The sequence below is a fragment of the Pogona vitticeps genome, chromosome 10, assembly GCF_051106095.1.
Source record: "Pogona vitticeps strain Pit_001003342236 chromosome 10, PviZW2.1, whole genome shotgun sequence".
NCBI classification, from domain to species: domain Eukaryota; kingdom Metazoa; phylum Chordata; class Lepidosauria; order Squamata; family Agamidae; genus Pogona; species Pogona vitticeps.
In genome coordinates, this window is record NC_135792.1 from 10,694,038 (window position 1) to 10,717,615 (window position 23,578).

At 43.5% G+C, this 23,578-nt stretch overlaps 1 protein-coding gene across 1 annotated transcript in view; it reads left to right on the forward strand.

Moving 5' to 3' along the window:
- Positions 1-23,578, forward strand: part of VSTM2B (V-set and transmembrane domain containing 2B) — a 51,178-nt gene that overhangs the window by 12,142 nt on the left and 15,458 nt on the right. The window contains exons 3-4 of the mRNA XM_072980482.2: positions 1,417-1,446; positions 9,329-9,839. Of these exons, the coding sequence (XP_072836583.2) occupies positions 1,417-1,446; positions 9,329-9,839 (541 nt within the window). The remainder of the gene's footprint in view (positions 1-1,416; positions 1,447-9,328; positions 9,840-23,578) is intronic.

A 23,578-nucleotide genomic window follows, 5' to 3' on the forward strand; every position in this document is an offset into this window, starting at 1 on the left:
CCTAAGGTCATTGGTTCCATTGTCATACTGCTCTAACAGTAAATAAGTTTGTTCCTGCTATTCAGCCTGAATCTGGTTCCCTATAGCTTGAGCTCATTGTTGTGTGCCCTGTACTCTGCGACGCTCAAAAACCGATCCTGTCCCTCCTTTGTATGGCTGCCTTTCAAGCATTTGAAAAATGCTGTTCTATCTCCCCTCAGTCTTCTTTTCTCAAAGCTAAACATGTCCAGCTCTTTCAGCCTTTCCTCAGAGGGCTTGATTTCCAGTCCCCTGATCATCCTTGCAGCCTCCCTCTGAACTTGCCCCAGTTTGTTGGCATCCTTCTTAAAGTGCAGTGTCCAGAACTGGACACAGTACTCGAAATGAGGTCTAACCAGTGCTGAATTCAGGGGAACTACTACCTCATGGGATTTCAAGATTATACTTCTGTTAATGCATCCTAAAATAGCATTTGCTTTTTTTTTCCAGCCGTATCGTACTGTTGGCTCATATTCGGCTCATGGTCTACAATAATTCCGAGATCCTTCTCACTCGATTTATAGTTTTATTGAACCAAGTATCCCCCATTTTATAACTGTGCCGCTGGGGTTTTCTTTTCTTTTTTTCACTAGATGGAGAACTTTGCACTTTTCCTGGTTAAATTTCATTCTGTTGTTTTCAGTCCAGTGCTCAAGCCTATCAAGATATTTTGGAATTGTGTCCCTGTCTTCTAGGGTATTAGGCATTCCACCCAGTTTTAGGTCCACAAATTTGATAATTATTCTCTGTACCCACCCACCCATCCAAGTCACGAAAATGAATCTTTTACCCTCCAGAGGTTTTGTGCCCACGATTCATTATTAGTGATTATATAGTAGGGGGTTAAGGAGTTGTATGCTAAACTGCCACATTGCTATTTTGTTCTGAATGTTTCGTTGTAAGCCATCTTAATGGATTTAATACTGCTTGTAGGATAGAGTTTAAATCAAAAGAAGGAAAACAGGAAAGACTGGTAGAATAATAGATGAAAAGCCAGTAGTCAGAGGCAATGTCTTCCTCGTTCCTGCCACTACTGCTTCTCATTTCTAGGCTCCCCTTGGAACTGTAACTACTTGCTATATAATCAATTAACTTCCTTGCAGTCCATTCTTTGCCTCAACTGCTACTATGCGGTCACAAGATACAATAACTATCTCACAGCAATCTACTGAGGGCACTTGTATTTCACCTGAACAACCTACCCAGTGAGTTAAGAAGCAATTGAGTGTGTCTTCAATTGAGGCAAGGCAGTTTGCCATTAACCCTGTTCAAGCGACAGCAAGCAAGGTGTTCTGGGGGAAGGGGATGTGCGTGCGTGCATGTGTGTGTGTGTGTGTGTGTGAGATGCTCCTCCACTTCAAAAGTTCCTGTTTAATTCTTCCATCTCTCTCTTTACAGGTAACAAATAAGGATGCCACAAAGATCAGTGTAAGTGTATCTTCAAATGCATGCTACTTCTCTGTGGGCTGAGGAGGGGCAACAGGTCTGGGGCAGAGAATACCCGTTGCATTTCCAAAGCATAATCCTACCAAAAAAAAAAGAAGGTGGCAGATTTGGGAGATTCCTCTCCTTCTTCAAACCTGGAAGAGCAGCTGCTGCCTCTAAGACATTCCCACGGTGAGCTAGATGGTGATCTGCCTTGGTATACAGGCAGCTCCTCAAATGTCGCTTAATCTCATCCCGATCTGCATCCTTTTAATCCATTAGAGCAGCGGTTCCCAGCCTTGGGTCCCCAGATGTTCTTGGACTATGAATCCGAAACATCTTGGCCAGTATAGCTAGTGGTGAACCCCACTGTCTGGATAGCACTCTGGCGATTTCATTGCACATGCAGTGACAATAAAGTGTTATTCTAGAGGAAGGCTCTGGAATCTTTTTATACCTTTGGGGTAAAATGTGTTGGGAACTCCAGGCCAGTGCAGAGAGCTGACATCAGGAATGGGCAGGGAGATGACAAGGGTGAAATCCCCCCCATCACTCCCCCCTCTCTGTTACACCCTCTTCTCCCTATGATGCCCCTCCCCTTTCAGCCACCATTTTCTCCTTTTCTCCATCCTTTTCGTTCTCTATTCCTTCCTCTCCCTCTAACATCTCATGTCTCTCATTCTCTTTCTGCCTCCCCTTCGTCTTCTTCGTCTTCTTCGTCTTCTTCGTCTTCTTCGTCTTCTTCTTCTTCTTCTTCTTCTTCTTCTTCTTCTTCTTCTTCTTCTCTCTCTCCCTCCCCTCCCTCATTCTCAGTTTTTCCATCTTCTTTTATCCCATCTTTTCTTCTCAAATCATCAGACTTACCGGAGAAGTACAGAACATCCTTGCCAAAGGTTCAAATGGATCGCATGAAGAATATCTTTAAAATTAGACCAAGGGCAACCCTAGGACCTTGCAAGGCCCGTCCCAGTCCCAGAAACACCTTAAGAACCAGCTTATATACAGGCAGAGATTCAGAAGAAGGAAGTAATAAAGATTTTGCTAGAGAGCACTATTCCAATTTGCAAAAAGGGGAGCCGGTGATCCAAATGAAAAAGGCTCTTTTTGTCCTTAAGGGAAAGTGGATTCTTTTGTGGGGGGAGGGGGAGTCTCATGGCACATCGAAGGTCAAAAGATCCATATAGCTTGTTTCTTTCCTGGCATGCTGTTTCTCGAGATTTTTTTCAATGTGCAATGCCTCACTAACAGCCAGAAGTGACATGGTTTAAGAGAAACTTTACTGTTTTTTTAATCAATACATAAACTGACCATAACTGACCATATCTCTGTAACATCACAAATTTATTGGACATCACGGTTATAGACGCATAGGTTTATCCTAGAGATAAATGTTTGCAAGATTCTCCCCATCGAAACCCATGGCTATGGATCTGCATGGGGAATGCCCCAACATTAGTTCCAGCCCCAGCAAAATGAAATGATGCACTCTCTTTCCTTCTCCTGTGTGCTTGTGTGCATTATTGACTTTTGGTTGATTGCATCATAGACTTCAGGGGAATAACGCTATCCCACCTCTGTCCCACTCATTTTTATTCTATTGCAATAGAATGCTTGCTATTGATTTGAAGCACCCTCCTGTTATTGGTTTCTTCTTGAAATATTTCCTGGTGCAAGAGTTTCACCAGGGATTGTTCCAGGATGTAGGAGGGCACAGCTGAATAACAGCATCTTAGTGCAGTGTCTCAGTGCAATTCTTAAGGGTGCACCATATTGTATGCCATTATAACACAGTGTGTTTGTCTGTATACATAAAATAATGCAGCAATTTAGGATTTTGGGCAAAGATTCCCCCACTTCTCCTTCCATAGCCACCAGTGTCCTGGTGTGTTCTTGTGAAATGTGCAAGTTCTCTTTGATAAAGATTTCTAAAAACCAAAACCTTGATGAACCTGTGATTTACTTTAAAATGGTGTTACGTTGAAAAGAAAAAAGAAAAGAAAAAATCATAGAAGCATAGAATAATGGAGTTGGAAGGGGCCTATAAAGCCATCGAGTCCAACCCTGTGTTCAATGCAGGAATGAAAATCAAAGTCGGTCTGGCAAATGGTTGTTCAATTTTCTCTTGAATGCCTCCAGCGTTGGAGTGCGTACCAACTCCCGAGGTAATTGGTTCCATTGTTGTACTGCTCTAACAGTTAGGAAGTATTTCCTGATATTCAACCGAAATCTGGTTCCCTGTAACTTAAGCTCATTGTTGCATGTCCTACATTCTGGGATGATCGAGAACAGATCCTGCCCCTCTTCTGTATGACAATCATTCAAGTATTTGAAAAGTGCTATCATTTGTCCCTTCGGTCTTATTTTCTGAAGGCTAAACATGCCCAGTTCTTTCCTCATAGGGCTTGGTTTCTAGTCCTTTAATCATCCTTGCCACCCTCTTCTGAGCTTGTTCTAGTTTGCCGCCATCCTTCTTGAATCACAGGCCTTCAAAGGTGTTTGGCAAGGTTAGAACTATCTGCCCCGATTTCTGGTGATCAAAAGAGAAATAAGAAGGGCAATAGAAAACCACACGTTCTGCGTGCAAGAATGTGAGTATATTTCAGATCAAAGGAAAGACCTGTGAATGGTGAGGACTCCTTGCGGATTGCATTTTGGAGGCAGATGTTGTGGGCTCCTTGTCAGAAAGAAGAACGAAAGGGGGAGGAATATATTGCTCTATTTTTGGAAGCGAATCAGGACTGCTCCTGGCAATGAGATCACATTGAACTTTGAGGGACCTGATACATCTTCTCTCCCCCCCCCCCCATGCTCCAAGAATGTGCAATGCTGACTTTGATTGCTGTGTGCTTTGTGGAAGATTAAATGCAGATGCTGTTGTTGTTGTTGTTTTCATTTGGTAAAAAGAATGGCGGGCTGAATTTATGGTGATGGGGCAGCAATGAAGCATGAGTGGGCGGTTGCTGTTGGGGACGTTTATTTTCTGCTAGAGGATGAGGATGGGATTAGAGAAGCCCTGCACGTTGGGGTCAGTTTTGGACAGATGATACATTTTAAATGCATTATTGCTGGAAGAAGAGTAGATGGCTAGGATTAGTGACCGACTGTTGACTGCAGCGGAAAGACACTTTTAATTAAGGGAAGGCGGAAATGGAATTAGAGGATGTGTGAGCGAGTGACCCAGGGTTTTGAAGCATTCATTGGAGGTAGGGAGGGAAATGGCCAGAAGCAATGACTAGAGGCAGTGGAATATTTGAATCTTCATTTTCGGATGAAGACAGATTAGATTTTAAAGACAGAGGGAAAGAGCAGAAGCAAAAAAGCATTTTGCAATCAGTTTAGAGAAGATCATAAGAATGATTTGATTGTTCAAAGAGTGGTTCCAGTAACTGGATGCTACATCAAAGGGATGAAGGCAGCACCTCATTGTGACAGAAAGAGGGGGAAGCCTCAATTTCTTCAAAAGGTTTTTTTCCCCCTTAGGAGCCACTATTTGTGAGTCCTCATATTAGAGGACTTCTTTATGGTCTAGGGAGGAAAACATGCTCTGCACATGCTTAGAAGCACTCTTATTCAAGGGCTGGCATCATATTGTGAGATTCTGTATGTGAAGGGGAAGTAGTAGAAGTGGTTTCCATGATTTTATAACTTTCTGTCACATGCCTTGGTGTGCAACTGAGTATATAGCTGACCTCAGTATGACTGAACATGCAGCTGACATCTGGAATGATTGCTTGTGCGAGTTATACAATATTGAGCTTACATTGTACAAACCTCGTAGGATTCTGGCCAAGGCATTTGAGCACATGTTCCAGCTCTGACGTCAAGAACGGGTCCCAGGGCAGCTCTTTGGTTTAGCCATAGCTTCAAATTAAACTCTGGCTTAATCTACAAAGCCATCTCTGGTTTGTAATCTGATTACCACCGACTTTCCCCAAATACAACGTATCTTAATCGCTCAAAATGCTTTTGCCACCAATTCCAAAATTCCATCTCCTAGAAGATGCTGGAGGTAGGGCCTATTCTATTCAAGGCTAGCTATCTTCAAGTATCTGTGACCTTTACACGTGCTTTTAGCGATGGTGACATGCTTGGACCTGAATCAAGAAACCTGAATTCTAGGGCAAATTTTTAATTACTTGTCTAGAAGTGCTGGTGTAGCTTGTGAAGAGGACTGTTCTTATTGGCTCAGTGGCGTAGGCATCCAGTTGAGGAGCCAGAGATTGGGAGTTGATCCATAGAGTCTCTTCCAGGTGTGCGGTTCTGCATTTATGGTGGCCTTTGGAACTATATGCTGAAAAAAAATGGCTCTGGATTGCATGCCCATTCAAGTCCCATTCAAGGCGTGTTTCCCCAGATGTTGCTAGACTGCAGTTCACAGAATTCCAAACTATTGGCCATGCTAGCTTGGGGTTTCTGTGAGTTGAAGACCACCAACATCTGTGAACCAAAGTGAGAAAACCACTGGCCCTACCAGGAAGCAGCTTCAGTGCCCAGAAGGCAAAAGAAGCTAAGATCCTTTCACTTGCATCAGCCACAGAACACTCTGTCTATATTTTCGGTTGTATTAAATCTACATTGTGATTTGAATGACTGCACCAATTACAGACAGGGAAAGGGAAAGGGGGGGGAGGAAAGCAGTTTGGATGAAGGGCTTAACTCCATCCTTTTGCAGAATGAAAGAATGAAGATTAGCAAGGAGTATGTTTGAAACACTATGAAAGAATGCTTAATCGCATTGCCACATAAAATCTATATTGGATTTAATTACTGAGGGCAACTTGTAACTAAGCGGGAGCTGGGGAAAATGCAAATCGTGTAGGGGAAAGGATGATTTCACCACCAGGAATGCAACTCTGACCAAGGTGTATAAAGGCTGGCTGGGTTGACGCTAAGCTAGCTGAGGGTGTGCCAAATCTGAACAGCCCTCCTAGTTAAGGGATGCTGGATGTTGCTTAGTGACTGTGGTGCTGGACTGAGAGGGTGGGTCGGTCAGTCCCTCCCTCTGAGCGACCCACCACTCCCCACCTCTTTTATGGCTCTTTGGCCAGCTGACCTCAGCCAGTGCAGCGGTTGGGCTGGCAGGTCTGAGATCAACCAACACAAGACGGTTATACCGGCACAAAGACCTTCATGTGGTCCCAAGGGCTGTTCTGGAGGCACCCGGCTCTTTTGTCTATTCCAAGGCCACTACAGCCAGCATTGTCTTTGAGCAGGAATTCCACTGCCAATAAGAAGCATAAGACAGAGAGAGAAGATGTGTGAGCATTTGAGGCTTTTGCCTTTTGTGTCTCAGCATCCGAGTAATAGCCGTTAGTTTATTTTTGTTAGTTTTGCAGTGGGAGGCCAGTTTTATTTGCTGCAGTTTGTTTTGGAGAGACAGAAGAGAGACATGCAGAGTCAACCATTGCTCTTTGGACTGGGAAGGATTTAGAATACAGGAGAAGAGAAATGGGCAATGATATGATGAGACACATAGGAGACGTTGTGGCATGGAGGGAAAGCATCTGGTTTCCTGTTAGAAAGTCCCAGGTTCAATCTGTTGAATCTCCATTTTTTAAAAAAAGTGGGGGCTTAGGCAGCAGCTAATAGGAAAGGCATCTCCATCTTTGACCTTGGAAAGACTATGTTGGATCAGACGTATAAACTATCTGACCTGGTCTTGCATTCCTAGCCATTGCTTACACATTCAAGTCAGACATACAGCATATCTCTGAAGGGTAGGCATTTGGTGGGTACTTATGGCATGTGGTTACTTTTCAGAGTGTGTTGATACAAAACCTTGAATCTTCTGGATTATTGAGCTGAGGTCTACCCAAGTCAACCCACAGCCCTATCTGGCAACACTGTAAGAGAATTTGGGGGACCCCCCCATCAGGTTGTGCATGGTTCTGCTGGTGATCATAAAGGTGACATGGCCCTTAAGTGATAGCTTGCTTTAGCTCTTGTGTACTGAATCAAACTTGTTCTTCCTGGTCATGGTTTCAGAGTGATGGCTTCGTTTGCAAACCATTTAGCCTGCCAGATTCACACGGCATTGAAAGCAGCTTTTTATGGCCATGAGTGTGTTTATGAGTATGAAGCATGTGACTTTTAATTAGGGTTTACTTCCTCGGCACATGTAAATTGAATGATGTACAGTTCCTAGGATAGCATTGTTGACATCCACTCAAATTGAGTGTTGGGAGAGTGAGAACAGTCAAAAGCAAATATTTCTTTCCCCAGTGTGTTGTTAATCTGTGGAACTCCTTGCCACAAGACGTGGTGATGGCATCTGGCGTAGATGCCTTTAAAATGGATTGGACATATTTCTGGAGGAAAAGTCCATCGCAGGTTGCAAGCCATGATAGGGATGTACAATCTCCAGGCTTAAAAGGAAGGTACCTCAAAATGCCCAGATGCAGGGGAGGGGTTATCAGGAGACAGGTCTCTAGTTGTCTTGTGTGCTCCCAGAGGCATCTGGTGGGGCCACTGGCCTGATCCAATGACCCTTCTTATGTTCTTATGACAGGCAATAAATAAATGCCAAAGTGCCATTAGAATTGTAGTATTTATTCAGGTGGGATCCCTAGGTCTGTAGCCAGCAATATTGAGGTGAAGGGGTCTACTAGTACATGGAGATCATGGCAGAATCTTTGGAATAGGCAGCTTTAGCATGTTATATAATAGAAAATACCATAATATGTTATATATATAAAACGTAGACAACCACCTGGCAGATACTCTTTGATCTACATTCCTGCATCGAACAGGGGGTTGGAGTTGATGGCCCTTCCAACTTCACTATTCTATGATTCTATAATATAATCATATACAAGAGGTCTCCCAACCCCTGTGCCCTTCAGTACTGTCAGCATTCCAGTGGGCCAACAGATGTGTTACCTCACAATGGAAGGGCACCGGTTTGTGGTAGGTTGCTATGAATATATACAATGGTACTAAGTCCCATTGAACCCAACTGTACTTATTTCTGATTCAACAAGCCATTGCTTGTAATTTCCCTACTGTGTTAGTTCTTGACAAAAAGCTTGGAAATGTTTTTTTTTTAGACTACAACTGTGAGAATCCCAGAGCCGGCAAGGATATGAGCATATTTGCAGGAGGATTCTGGGAACTGGGATATTCAGTTTTGTAGTCCAAAAAGCAAAATTTCCAAGCTCTGTTCTTAACAAGACACTGGGAGGGGCTAAAGACCATATACTATATGGATTTGCTTTTTACATGTGTAGAGTAGATATTGAAGGGGGAACTGGGAGGGGGAACAGAGAGAGATTTTACAGCCATGTCTCCACCCACAGCTACTACCTGAGGGAATGCTTACACATTCAGAAGTACATATAATAATTCTCATGTATACTGTATATCCTTACTGCTTTGCAATATGGTGGGATCACTGTGTTTGCACATCCATCCCCTGGGGACAGGCAGGGTTATTCAGAAACCAGGCATTTATTCCTCTGCAGAAATGGTCTACTCATTCTGCTTATTACAGGATTTGTAAAACTTACCCCACAATGAATGCTCTCAAGTTCTCCGTGGGTTTGTCGTGGATGCTACTCACTGGCCCCCCAGGCACGTCTACTCAGAAGTAAACCCCTCTGAGTTCAGTGGGGTTTAGACCCAGGAAAGCATGCGTGGGATTGGAGCTTCAAGCCTGCAGAGGTGGGGGGGGGGGACCAGACAGAGGGATGGCTAGACAGGGGGAATCTCAGCACTTGGAGAAGTTTCATTTTAGACTACAATTGGCTGGGGCATTCTGGGAGTTGTAGTCCAGAAGAAGGCGCTGCTTGCCTTCAGCTGGCCTCTGCTTGCTTTCCCCTTCTGAGTGGACCCCTCAGGCGGCTCTTTTCTCTCTCTCTTCCCCCCCCCCTTTCCCCGTTTCCTCCAGACGGTGCGCGTCCAAGGCAACGACATCTCGCACCGGCTGCGGCTGTCGGGGGTGCGGCGACAGGACGAGGGTGTCTACGAGTGCCGCGTGTCGGACTATACCGACGAAGACACGCAGGAGCACAAAGCCCAGGCCTGGCTCCGCGTCCTGGCCCGCTTCTCGCCCCCCGACGTGCAAGCCGCCGAAGCCGTCTCGCACATCCAGAGCAGCGGCCCGCGCCGGAGCAGCAGCCCCCCGTCGGGACGCGCCACCGCCGAGCCCGGCTTGGGAGACAAGCGCCTCCTGCCGGCCCAGGGCGAAACCGCCGCCGCCGCCGCCGCCGCCTCATCATCATCATCATCCGCAGCCGCGTCCTCGTCGTCCTCCTCTTCCTCCTCCTCGTCGTCGTCGTCTTCTTCGTCCGCCTCTTCCAGCACTACGACCGTGGCGGCGGCGGCGGCGGCGGCCGCCTCCTCGGCCTCGCCTCCTCCCGGCAAAGCCACTATCCTCCTCCGGCAGCAGCACGGATCAGGTAAGGCGGCGGCGGCGGCGGTGATGATGATGGTGGAGGCGCAGCGCCACCCGACGGCGCCGGGCGGGAAGCGCAGGGAGCTGGCCGTGGTGCTGCCCGGGCGGCAGTGGCTCTCTATTTGGCAGGCGGCGAATCTGGCCTATCTTATGGCCTTTGCCATAAAGAGATACCATAGGCATCCGTGCGTGTGTAGCGCTGAAATGGTCCCCTTTGACAGCTCGAACTAGCTCCTGGATCTCCATTTTGGAGACGTAGGGTTTAGTGGAAGGTCCTCTCTGTTCCTTTCTGATTTCTTGCAGTCTTCTTTTTGTTGGTTTAAAAGGAATAATCATGAACAGAACCGAAATTTTCCCCATTCTTTTCCTTTCCTTTTGGTTTCAAACCTTCCAAATCTAACAGCCAGAAGGACCACAGGGATTCTGGGAGTCACAGTTCCCCCCCCCCAAAAAAAGAAACTTTTAAAATGTCTTTATATACACACCTTCCAAGGTTCTTTTCAAAATCTAGCTGTCTTCTTTCCTTCTTAAACCGAATCGGTTTCACCCAAGACAAAACAAATCCTGAGATTTGAGCTTGAGAAACCCAGAAAATATCTCAGCAGAAGGTGTAGAAGAAGGATTCCACATTTGTTTTTGATCATGACTATAAGCTTTTGCTCTTTCAGAAGTGGCTAAAGGTGGAGGAGCGCCTCTCTTTGATGCTTTTGGAAGAGGTCTGCTACATTTATGGGAGTTTGTCTTAATGATACCTTTACCTGCTGAGTGGTGCAGTTTAAAAGCCCTTACTTGCTTCTAGATAATGCTTTATAACTACTGCATGCTGAAGGGCTTGTGTCACATATTGAGTGAAATGGGAAGCCGTGCCTTGCCAAATGCCTTCTAATCTACATCTTAGAGATGATAGCACATGCCTATCTTGCAAACCTGGTATTAACAATCAAGGGGTGATTTATGGGAATTGTTCACAGCACTCTGAAGTACAGCATAGTACTCTGTAACAGTTGTTGTGCTTGCAGTACAGCTATGAAATCTGAAGGAAGCTACATGTTCTCTTGCAAATACTGCCGTAACAAGCATAGAGTTTTGTTGTGACATAGAATGGTGTGTAATACAGGAATGGGGAAACATGACCTACGGCAGTAGTTCCCAAACTTGGGAAACCCAGATGTTCTTGGACTGCAACTCCCAGAAACTCCACCCAGTACAATTGGTGGTAAAGACTTCTGGGAATTGCAGTCCAAGAACACCTGGGTTACCCAATCTTGGGAACTACTGGCCTGTGGGGATCTCTTTGAGATTGCCCAAGCTCTTTCAGAGGTGTGACATCTAAGTGGAGTAACTTTTTGATACCTATTCTTGAACTGACAGTTCTGGCCATAAGCCCCACGGAATGCTATGAAAGTTGCTTCCAAGGTATCTAAAAATCAGATGTCAGAATTAGCAAGCATGTCTTGATAGTGGGTAAAGCAGCAGGCATTAGGAAGTAGATGGTTTTATACCAAATACTTAGTCACCCTTGTAAACAAAGAAGCATTTGTATCACTGGTTAATCACTGGTTTCCAAAGCACAATGTTCATGATTAAGCATGTCTTGTCTATGGGCCTCTCACATGTGATATGTGAAATATAATGGCTAATACTCAGTGAGATCTGAGTTAGAAAGGTCCCACCTATGAACGCTCAGGAGGTGGTCCTTAGACAACCTGCTTCTCTGTTAGCCTCAGCCACGCCTGTGAATTGGGAATTATAATGCTAATTTTTCTTACCATGTTGTTTGGAGAACTGCTTGGGTACTGTAACAAAGCAATTTGAGGAAGTGAAAAATGCTACATAATGGGTTGGTGCTGCTGTATAGTAATAGCTTCCTGCCCTCTCTCAAAGACAAAAATGCATTCTAAATAATTTCATACTACAGAAAACTATGTATTTATCAAAGCTCAATTTGACTGCCTTTGGTCCACAGAAAGAGTTTAATGGAGCAGGATCTTAAAGTGATGAAGTTGTGCTTTGTCATACATTGTCAACATGTCTTTTAGATGAGTTTATTCTTCGTCTTTTTTACAAATATAAAGCAAGGCAAAATGTCTCGTTGTATCAAAGCTGGTATGGGCTGCTGTTTCTGACAGTAGAGCAAATATTAGAGGAAGCTATGAAGTCACAGATGATGTGGAGTTTCCAGAACCTCCACCGATTTTGCATCTTTTTGTTCTACCATTTCTTTCATTGAACTCAGATCCTATAAGTGTTTCGCTGGAATAGTGCAGAAAGATGGAAAAGCAGAAAATATATGTTCACTAATTACTTAGCTTTTGGGGGAAAGAAGCAAACCATTTCCTGAGGTTTGGGAAGGAAAGCAATCAGCAGAGGTGGGGTGCTGGCTTCATCTCCCGTTGCAGACTTCCCCAAAGCAGTAGCTCTCGACCTCTGCTTTTTAGATGTCCTGGACTTCATCTCCCAGAATGACCCAACATTGGCTCTGCTGGATGGAGCTTCTGGGAGCTGAAGTCCAAATCATAATGAGGTGTCAATATGAAGGAAAAGGAGAAGAGCAGGTGTATCAATATTTCTTAGTCTCCGGTCTTCCAGATGTTTTGCACTTCAGTTCCCAGAATTCCCTGACTATCGCTCATACTACCTTAGGCACCTGGGCATTGAAATGTCTGGAGAGCACTTGGTTGAGAACAGCTGACCATGAATATTCATAGCCAGTTCTGAAGCTGAACACTCATGCGCAATGCACAGTCCATGAGTCATATGCAGTAGTGTACTGGTAAATTTAGAAGTGTGAGTGGTCATCATGACAGTCCTTAGAGACAACCAGCTTCCACTACCCCACAAAACGAGAGTCCAAAAGGTACGCTGCTGGATCAATTATTTTATTAAAAAAATAAGAAGCTAATACTTTGAAAACTTAATCACTTCTAATTGCTTGTTCAAGAACAAACCACTCTAATGTACTTTGAATTACAACCTTGCCAGGGAGGAAAGAGCAAAGCTGGAGGGGTGGGTAATGGCATAGTCCCTACTACTCAGAAAGTTCTAGGACTCCAATCCTTTGAGACATGGCTCCAATACACCGCTATACACATGCAGCCATCAGATGCCTCTTATGCAACTCATCACAAGTGTCCATGGAGCTGCTGCCATGCCCGCATTTCCTTCTTCCTGTTGCCATTCCTGATACAATTGTGTTGGGGGAAAGAACACAAGAAGATGACTCTTCCCAGACACAACCATGTTTTTGCAGGCTATCCAGGGTGGGCAAGGTGGTATGTAGGGAAAGTTGCCACCGTTCTCAGTCTAGTTCACTGAAATCATATGTCTGTCCTTCATCCCACTCTCTGCCCAAACCATGGCCTGGTGGAGCCATGCAGTTAGTTCTACATCTCAGAGGTTTAAAACTTCCTATCCATCTACTTTATGCCAAAATGAGTGGGAAGAAAGCATGTGTGCGTGCCTGTGTTCCCTTGTGTACATGCTGTACATATTTTGAGTGTGTGCACGTGAGTGTTCCTATTCGTGTGCAGACATGAATGTGTACTTGCCTCTGGCCAGGTGATCTCTGACCATCACTAGGAAAAAAAAGCTCACCCATTCTGTTGTCGGATCCCATCAGGACTACTATTATGCTCTTCTGTAGAAGTGCCAACTCATGCAGGCATTTGGAGGAACTGTGTCTACTTTGACTTGTGCCCCCTGAACTGATCTCCAAGACCAAGTGCATTGGCAAAATATGCCCCTCCAAATGTTGCTGGGCCACAACTCCATCGACTGTAGCCAGTGTTGGATGATGGGGTTGCATCCCAACAGCATCTGGAGGACTATACCTTCCTTGTTCCAGAACTGGAAGCAGACCTGTTACTTGGACTGGGCCATTTTCAGACACACACACACCCAAAAAAGGAGATCACTACCTGATCAAACTGTTCATCTAGAAATGCCAGTGGGGGATTGAAACAAATATTTTAACACTAAGCCTTTTCAAGCAGTTCCATAAAGTGGAAAGTAAGGTTCTGTGTTCTTTGTGTGGCTTTCCACCACAACATCATTGCTTACTCCTTTGCTCAAAAGTCTGGAGCAGCCATTTTGGTACCTTTACTGGAGTTCTTTGTGGCTTTTAATGGCCCCAAGTACATGAGAGCTAACTTCACTTTCATGGGCCAGTTTTTTAAGGAAGGAATAAATCCATTCTGATCCATATCTGATTTATTTAGCTTTATGTAGACTGCCTCTGGTATGCATCGTGCATATGCCCTAATGAAAGAGCCAAATCAAATTGTAATGGGCACAGTGCCATCCTGACAGATGGGCATAAACATTTGCAGCTAAAAGAGCATGTCAGATATGTCTGTTAGGGCAAGATCTCCTGGTCAGATTATCTAGTCTCATCTAATCTATCTATTGTGCTGTTCTGCATCTTTAGTGATTTTACACATCCATGAATTGGGGACATGCTGTTAATGAGTCATTCAAAATCTGAATTAGTGGATGGGCAGAAAATTTCATAGACATTAATAAAGAGACTAATTTGGATGATGATGATGATGATGATGATGATGATGATGATGATGATGATGATGATGATGATGATGATAATAATAATAATAATAATAATAATAATAATAATAATAATAATAATAATAATAATAATAATAATAATAATAATAATAATAATAATAATAATAATAATAATAATAATAATAATAATAATAATAATAATTGGTTAGGCATCCTTCAGTCTCGAAAGACTATGGTAAAGTGCCCTGTATGGAGGACTTGGAACAGCATCTAGTGTGGCTGAGAAGGCCAATTCAAGAGTGGCAATCCCTTCCACACTGAAAACAAATGCAATCTGTCCCCTGTCCAGAGCCCTGATTGTGTTGCTTTCATGACTGCCTCTTTGCCTTGGCCTGCTGGACAGGTATCTCTTCAAATTGGGAGAGGCCATGATGCACCGCCTGCCTCCAGGCTGAATGCTCAGATGTCAGGGTTTTCCATCTGTTGAGGTCCATTCTTAAGGCCTTCAGATCCCGCTTACAGATATCCTTGTATCGCAGCTGGGGTCTCCCTCTGGGGCGATTTCCCTGCACTAATTCTCCATAGAGGAGATCTTTTGGAATCTGACCGTCAGCCATTCTCACGACATGCCCAAGCCAACATAGACATCACTGTTTGTATACATCATCATCATCATCATAATTGCACAGTGGAAAGGGAAGATATTTAGTGTGATACCCTGTACCTTTTGATATATTCTAAAAGTATGCAACCCTGTACTTTTGCAGGTTTTTTCCATGCCTTGATGGTAAACATCCTGCTGAAAACCTTCTCTGTGCTACCTTGAATTCCATCATAGGGGAAAGAAAACATTACCTAAATGTAATAAGCAAATGAATTGATGAACAGGCAAAGCATTATGGACTTGGGCTGGGAGAAACTCCTTGATTCTATTAACTGAGTCACTATTGTTTACAATCTGAAATAGCAGTCGCTGTAGGGTCAAAAGGGAGAGAAGCACGTTTCGCCCCAGATTCTTCAGAAGAAAGGGAAGATAAAATAAAAGCATTGGTTTGGACATAAAATGATAGAGATGGAAAAGGTTTCAGCATTTCTGTAGCCTAATGCTTGTGGATGTAGGAAATTTGCTCTTATAGCATCCCTGATGGGTGGCCATCTGGCCTCTGTTTAGAAACCTACAGTTAGGTCGCCTTCATCTTCTGAAACTGCATGTTCTGGGTTTAACTACTCATACAGTCAGAAAAGGTCTTCCATCTATTGTGCCACACAACCTCCTCCTTTGCAGTTTGGATCTATGGATTTGGTACCATCAGGGACAACAAAGAGCAGATTTGCTGCATTGCTTACGGTGGGGGGCCTTCATCGGGAGTATAACAAAATGGTCACAATAATTCCTGCTCCATCAAAGTTCACCTTCTCCTACCATTCGGCGTCCTTGACGAGAATATCCTCCTTTCTCTGAGATTTTGCCGCTGGAAGGCAAAAGCAAAATAACATCCCTTTCCTGTGCAAGAAGGATATGTGCCCCTACATAGAATACCAGGTCAAAGGGGGATGAACATGGCTTAGAGAAGTCAGTCTTTGCTTCTGTTCTTTTATAAAGAATTTCAAAATAAAATAATCCTCACCCTGCCACTGGGAAGATATTTTCTGCTGATGCCAAATCAATAGTTGTTACACAAATGGAGCATCTGTTACAGGAAAGATGAAGAACTACATAACTGCTGCCTTGTTATGTGGATTTTTAAGACTCAGGAGCATCCGATGGATTGCTTAATAATTAATAATTACACATCATCAGGTAGATTCTGACTTACCCTTTCCAGGGCATTCTAGGCGTAGAGAATTCTTAGAAGTGGTTTACCGTTCCTTTCTTCTGAGGGCATCCCGGGACTGTGCAGCTTGCCCCAGGTTTTGGTTTGTTATTGTCCTAAATGGAAGTTGAGTCTGTCAAAGCTTTATTTTTTCCCCCTTCACGTTGAGAGATCAGGTATCTTGACATGATGAGCAGAGAGAGTAGAGAGAGCAGTGCAGATGTTGCTTCTATTGTGAACAAGGTAATGCTGACAGACGCAAAGGATACGATGGAGCCCGGGGGTTTACTAGACGGGCCACCAAACCTTATCTAGAGATGTTTCAGCAGGTTCCGTGGCACCAGAGATCAAAATGCTAGCTTAGAGGCTGATGGGCAACACCTCTAACATCATGCTGCCGATCCCCAATACGTCACTTGAGGCAAGTGCCATATGATGCCTCATGGTAGGGCCAGCTGTTGTTTTCACACTCAAATGGTGAAAACAACATATGGCAAGAGATGAGTGCAAGGATAAGGTGACTTACTAGTGTAAACTGTTCCATGTCCATCAGAAACCACAGCCTAATGGCACAATTGTAAATGCCACACAAAGAGCAAAGCTTGCAGTAGATGTATAGATTCCATTAGTGAATACTGCCATTTAAATAACCTGAAACCCATTATGTAAATCAGTGGGTTTCATTATATACAGTGCATTGTGTGAGCATAACCCTTTAGAGACTTTAATACCCACACACCCTACTTCCGGAATTTTTTTAAAAAGGTCCTTTTTTATAACAACTCCCAAGATCCTGAGCTGTCCATGCTGGCTGAGGGTTATGAGCATTAGAGTAAAAAAAAAAAACTTTTCCAAGCTTTGCCTAGTCCTAAAGAAATTTAAATGAACCTCAGAAGCTCTTGATATGTTTGTTTTTTTCCCTTCCACAAGGAGGTCTTCATTGTTAAGATATCTTGGCGGCAAGTTGCCCCATGTTTTGTAGCTAAAGTTAAATACAGAAGCAAAACTAGTTACTTTAGGAATATATCAATTTGTGTTTTGTTATTTTGGTGCATGTTTTGTTTCCTGGGGTTAGCAAAACATACGCTTTTGGCAGGCAGATCTGAAACAATCTGCTAAAAGTATACATTCGAAGCTTCGTTCACTGTATGTTCTAAAACCTTTGCTTCAGATAGTTTTCAATATCTAGTTTTTATTACACTTTTTGGTTTTCAATCAGAAAATAATTTGAATAGTGAAGGGGAGGGGGGCAGGGCTTAGTGGCGCTATGTGTGTCCGGCATACACAAGGGCCCTGATATCTCCAGTTGAGAAAACGGGTCTAGAAGATCCAACGGCCTTGATAGGGAGAGACAGTAGCTGAGAAATTGAGCAGTTGCTTTGCATGTAGAAAGTGGCAGGTTCTATCCTTCTATCCTCATTGCTGTATTTGTAACTAGTTGCTCCCAACCTCTGCTTCGCTATAAACAGTAGCAGAGTTTTAAGATTTGGATGTATACCTAGAAGTCATTTAGTCTAACCAACTATACAACACAGGGATTTCAGATCTACAGAATCTTTGACAGATACCCATCCACTGTCTCTTTAAATACCTCTAAGAAAGGAACACAGCCTGCACAACAGAATTTAGTTTATTAACTTTGCCAGTTACAAAACACTCAGGAGTATATAATGCAATGCCATGATATAAAAGAGACCCAGAATGCAGCAGCTATTCTACTTAACTAGATATAAAATACCAGAAAGTATATTATTCAGCCTAAATGAAACCAGAATGTGATTCTTAAATGTCATGAGGTAATAAACATGCGAAAGGAACTTCTTATTAAATACGCATCACTGGCTTTTAAAAAGCCAGTCCTGTTAAGGACTCTTTTGGATTTGGGTAAGGTCAAGTGAGGGAACAAGCTTTTCTTGTAATGGGATGTTGATTAATTCCTAAACCAGAGAGTGTAAAAATGTCATTAGAGTCTACAGGAGAAAATGAATAGCTGCTAGGACTTCTTGATTGGGAAAGTTAGTGACAGTCAAGGGATATATTTGGTGGCACTTAATTCCTAAAATGAGCGATTGTGGATTCAAACGTGTCTGAAATGTACAGGCTCTGATGCGGACTCATCAAAAGAAAGAGAGACTTGCATTTATTGTGTCATGTATTTTTATGGATTAAAGCTCATTTTAGCTGCATAGAATGGTTCTCAGGTGGCAGACAGGCAGGCGGGCGGGCCGAAAAACAAACAAACAAACAGATATGGAAAACTGTCTTTTAATTCCCAGAATTCCTCGGTGACCATTCTGGCTGGGGGATTCTTGGAGCTGGGTTGTGGTCCACAACATTTTTTTTCTGACTCTGTAATATGTAGACAAGAGCCAATATGGTTTACTGCTTAAGCGCTGAGCTTGGGAGATCCTGGTTTAATCCTCTACTGAGCCACAAAACACACTAATTGACAGTCACTCTTCCTCTCACATCAACATACTTCACAAGGTTGTTGTGACTGCAAAGGACAGAAGGAGAAAGAGTGCCATTTATGCCGTATGGAAGTCTTTGTGGGGGGGGGGGGGAAGAGAGAATATAAATATAACAAACAGATTGAATGTTATTTTCAGGTGACTGAGATGTACCCACACACAAATACACACACACAGAGGACAGCAAGGTGAGATCTCAGAGGTATCCAATTAGTTTTTGCATCAGGTTTGTGTAACTTGCCATGTGGATCCCAGATCAAATCAAGCTTAACTATCTTGTTGAAACTGCGGTTGTCCTACTTTGGGCACATTTTAACAAGGCAGGATTCTCTGGAAAAGACAGTAATGCTGGGAAAGGTTGAAGGCAGCAGGAAAAGAGGAAGACCCAATAGGAGATGGACCGGCTTCCCTAAAGGAAGCCACAAGCTTACGTTTGCAAGAGCTGAGTAGGGCTATTGAGAATGGGACATTTTGGAAAGCACTTGTTCACAGGGTCCCCATAAGTCATAAGCAACTTGATGACACATTACAACAACTTTCCACAGCTAACTGTGGCACATCTTCACTACATGCTTCGTAATAAGTCTGATTGCACAACTCAGATCTACCCCAGCACCTCATCAGTTAGCCACAACAAGTTGCACAAACTTTATACAAGGGCCAATAAGATTTTGGACAATGCCCAACGCAATGAGAGATTCAAGAATATACCTTTATATTCCTCTCCTGCTTGGGACTGGCTTGTTCATTCATAGATTATCGATTAGTCATCCGATAGTTCTGAGGGCAAAACCGTTTAATAAAACAGCCAGTCAAAACAAGCGGCAATGAAAAACAAGCACCTCAAGATATTGTAGTAATATCATGAAATAAAGATGCTTAACCAGACAACAAAGCAGCAATACAAGACAATTAAAAGTCCTAAGAGAATAAGAAGTTCTTTGCCTGATGCCAAGGGTAAAGTGCCAGATAGATTTCTCTGGTAAAGTTCCCCATAATTGGCGAACCATTTGTGAAATGGCGCCTTCCTGAGTGGCCAGCTGATGTGCCTCAGAATGTGAGAAGACCTGGAACAATGTCTCTGAAGATGAATATACAAGTAGAGACACACCTTCAGGTATGAGTATCTGATTGGTCCCTTTCTGAGGCCTGAACACTAAGCTGGACGAGAGCTTGGAGAAGTTGGGGGGGAGTTGGATGACAACCCTCAGCATCTCCTCGCTAACATGGCTGCTGTCCATGCTAACTAAGAATCCTGGACACTCTCCAGAAGGTGATGTCTCCAAGCACTAGACTAGGTAGATCTAGCATAAGAGGACTTATATTGGAAGCCAGGACCTTCCACTTGTTAGTGGGAGGGCTTTGCTCTCAGAAGGCCTCTCTGACAGATCTACCTCTCCATGCCACTCATCCCATTCACCAGGGTCCTCTGTGTCGCATTTTTCCGGGTGCTCCAGGAGCCACCCTAGAGGATGAGGAAATCCATTCCTGCACATCTGTATGTGTCTTCCTGCACATCTGTATGTGTCTTCATCCATGTGTGTATGTGTCTCTGTCCGTGTGTGTGCATGTTTGTGCATGGATGTGGATGCTTCATCCTGCTGTGAGCACAATACAGTGGTGCCTCGCAGGACAAAAAATCCGCAAGACAAATGGTTTTTGGCAATGGGGGTTGATGACTCACAAGACGAATATTCCTATGGCTGTGCTTCGCAAGACGAATGTGTTCCATTTTTTTCTTCCTGCCGCATGTTTGCTGATTTTTAAATGTTTTTCTATGATGTTTAAAATGTTAAAGTTACAGTTAAAGTTTTTTGTATTCGCGAAGGCTTTCACGGCCCGGATCTAATGGTTGTTGTGGGTTTTTCAGGCTCTTTGGCCATGCTCTAAAGGTTGTTCTTCCTAACATTTCGCCAGTCTCTGTGGCCGGCATCTTCAGAGCACAGAGTGCTGTCCTCTGAAGATGCCGGCCACAGAGACTGGCGAAACGTTAGGAAGAACAACCTTTAGAACATGGCCAAAGAGCCCGAAAAACCCACAACAACCATTAACGTTTTTTGATTAATTTTTTTTTAAATCATCTGCACAATATGTAAAGAGCACTTAAACCCTTTGTAAACTAAATTTGACTTTGTTCTGACTTTTTTTGCCCATAGGAATGCATTAATTAGATTTCAATGCATTCCTATGGGAAAGCACGTTTCGCAAGATGAATTTTTTGCAAGACAACATTAACCGCGGAATGAATTAAATTCGTCTTGCGAGGCACCACTGTATATTGGTGCCCTCTCAGGTACCAGTAATAATTGCCATCTGAGGATAGAAAGGACACCCCCAGGACCGTGGGTTCTATACCATGAAGAGTTCTACCAAATGTCATATTAATACGTCTCTCTTCTTCTGTTTGCCTTAATACATGAACAAGGACCCCTTAAGGTTTTTGCACTCTAATGTGCTTTTCTCTCTAACCCAGATGTGTAGGAGCTGGTTTATAAACTTATGCACCGATGGGGATAGAGACACCCTGCAAAGGCTCCTATCCTTTAAAGAATTAAAGAGACATCACCCCAACTAAGTTAATTCAACAGCCTAAAAACTCAACCTGTTTCCTTGCTGTCAAAATATTAAAACAGCTATTATCCTGTGACAAGCCTCAGGGAGCAAAAAGTGTGACATTCCCACCCCTATCCACTTAGCAATATCGCTGCCCCCTCCCCACCAGCCTTGCAAGTACATCCATGAAAGCTGTTAGGTGGAGAGAGGGGTTAGTAGCTGTTCTAGCCCACCTGCTTTTATTTATTTTTCACAGTCATTAGTGACACATTGGTAATGTCTTCTTTTTTTTTCTGAACCAGCTCTCTTGCAGATGACATCAATTTCCATCCTAGTTACTTGGGAAAAATTCTAAATCACCAGAGTTGACTAAATGGATAAACTAACCTGAGCTAAGTATCTGTAAGTTCTCCTTATCTAAGTGAGGCAGGCAAAGTAAAATTTCCCCAGTCCCTTTAAGATTGTGTACCTCCACGTTCACTTTCCTTTCTCTACGGTGGAGACATCCAGACCCCTCATCTCCCTGACACTGCTATACTTTTCCTGCCTACCACTGCTTTTCCTTTGAATTATTAGAGAGCGAGGAATCAATCAATCAATCAATCAATCAATCAATCAATCAATCAACCAACCAACCAACCAACCAACCAACCAACCAACCAACCAATCAATCAATCAATCAATCAATCAATCAATCAATCAATCAATCAATCAATCAATCAATCAATCAATCAATCAATCAATCAATAAAAAAGCAGAAGAGCTGCCCAATCAAGGAGTCCTGCTGAACTAACAAGTGAAGGAGATGGTGAAACAGAAATTGCTAAGCATCAACTAAACAGCTCCATAACTGTCCTTACTGGGGTCCAGATGATGCCCATTGCTAGTGCATCATCTGGGCCCCATTCTAGCCTATATGTTGGTCCCACTCTTGCCCTACCAAGTAAAAGTCAGCAACAGAAGGTGCTGATACCTTTTCATTTGGGCTCGGACTCCTCCCCTTTCAGCTCCAGGGATTATTTTTAGGAGCCTGGACCAGGAGTGGTGGACTGAGACCACACGGGCCCTCCCAAACTGATGCTGTCATGGCTGCAGTGTCTTGTGGGTAGTTATCTTGGGTGATCTGATTGCTTTCTTGGAGACCCTCTGCTGACTTCTCTTCCATCTCATAGGTTCTAGCACAGATTGTTAGAAAAGTTCTATTTTTGGAGCTACAACCCGCCTGCCAGCAGGTCTGCTAGTCATATTGTCTGGACAATTCTGGAAGCTGCAATATGAAAAAGTATCTTATCCAAGCTCTGGGACTGGGGTCTCTCAATGAGGTTCAAGGATGAGGATGAAGAAATCTTGAATGATCTAGTCTGGTCCAGGAGACAAAGCTGATAGGGTGTGATATCTGCTTTGCATAACAATGAGTGCCAGCACTCAGAACCTGGAAGGACTGATGCCTTGTTTCCAGGTCAAAGAGATGCAGATCACTTGAGAGGACCAGATGTTTTAGAGAAGGCAGAATGCCTTTGGGCCTCCAGATGTTCTTGGACTTCAACTCCCAGAAATCCTGGCCAGCAGAGGTGGTGATGAAGGCTTCTGGGAGTTGTATTCTGAGAACATCTGGAGGCCCAAGGTTGGGGACCACTGTTGTACAGGGTTTACAATGGTATATTTCTCAGTAGGAAGAAATCAGCCAAGGAAGAGCCCTTGACTCCTAGGTAGGGCAAAGAAAGGAAGTGCAAGCCCTCCTCCTCTCCATATCCCAGGTTTGGCCAAGACTGGAGCTGATTCAAAGTAAAACAATCTGCACTTGGACAAGGACCATGATTAATCTAGTTGAAGATTGCTCTCCCACCTCTTGAAAGTAATCTGTTGCGAGCAACATTGTTACCTGTAACTATTTATTTTCTGGGGCAAGACGATCATGATGCCGTTATATTTCCAAGGCAGTCAAATTAATAAGAACAAAATTGGTGTGACAAGTAACACTGTTTAGTTAATTTCAAAAGCAGTGATGGGTTGTGAGGTTGCCCGTTCAGAGACGTTTTGGAACAGTATTTCAAATGTTGTGCCTTTCTCCTCTCCATTCTAAAATAGGCGAGCTGGCTTCTTTCCAAATTAACAGAAGGCAGCCTAAAAGTGAGTAGCGGTGCAAATAGTAACCTGATGTGTTGCCTTTTCAATGAGTAACAAAAACAAGTTACTTTTCAAACACTCTAATGAAGAATAGGAATATTATACTCTTAAAAAGTAAATCTCTAAGCCCTGGGGCTTCCTGAATGATCAGAATACAATCAGGATGTTACTAGGAAATAAATAAAACCATGTGAGTCATAGCAGCAAATTGCAGTTAATTAATGAGGTGCCAGCCATGCACCTGGTTGCATGCTGGT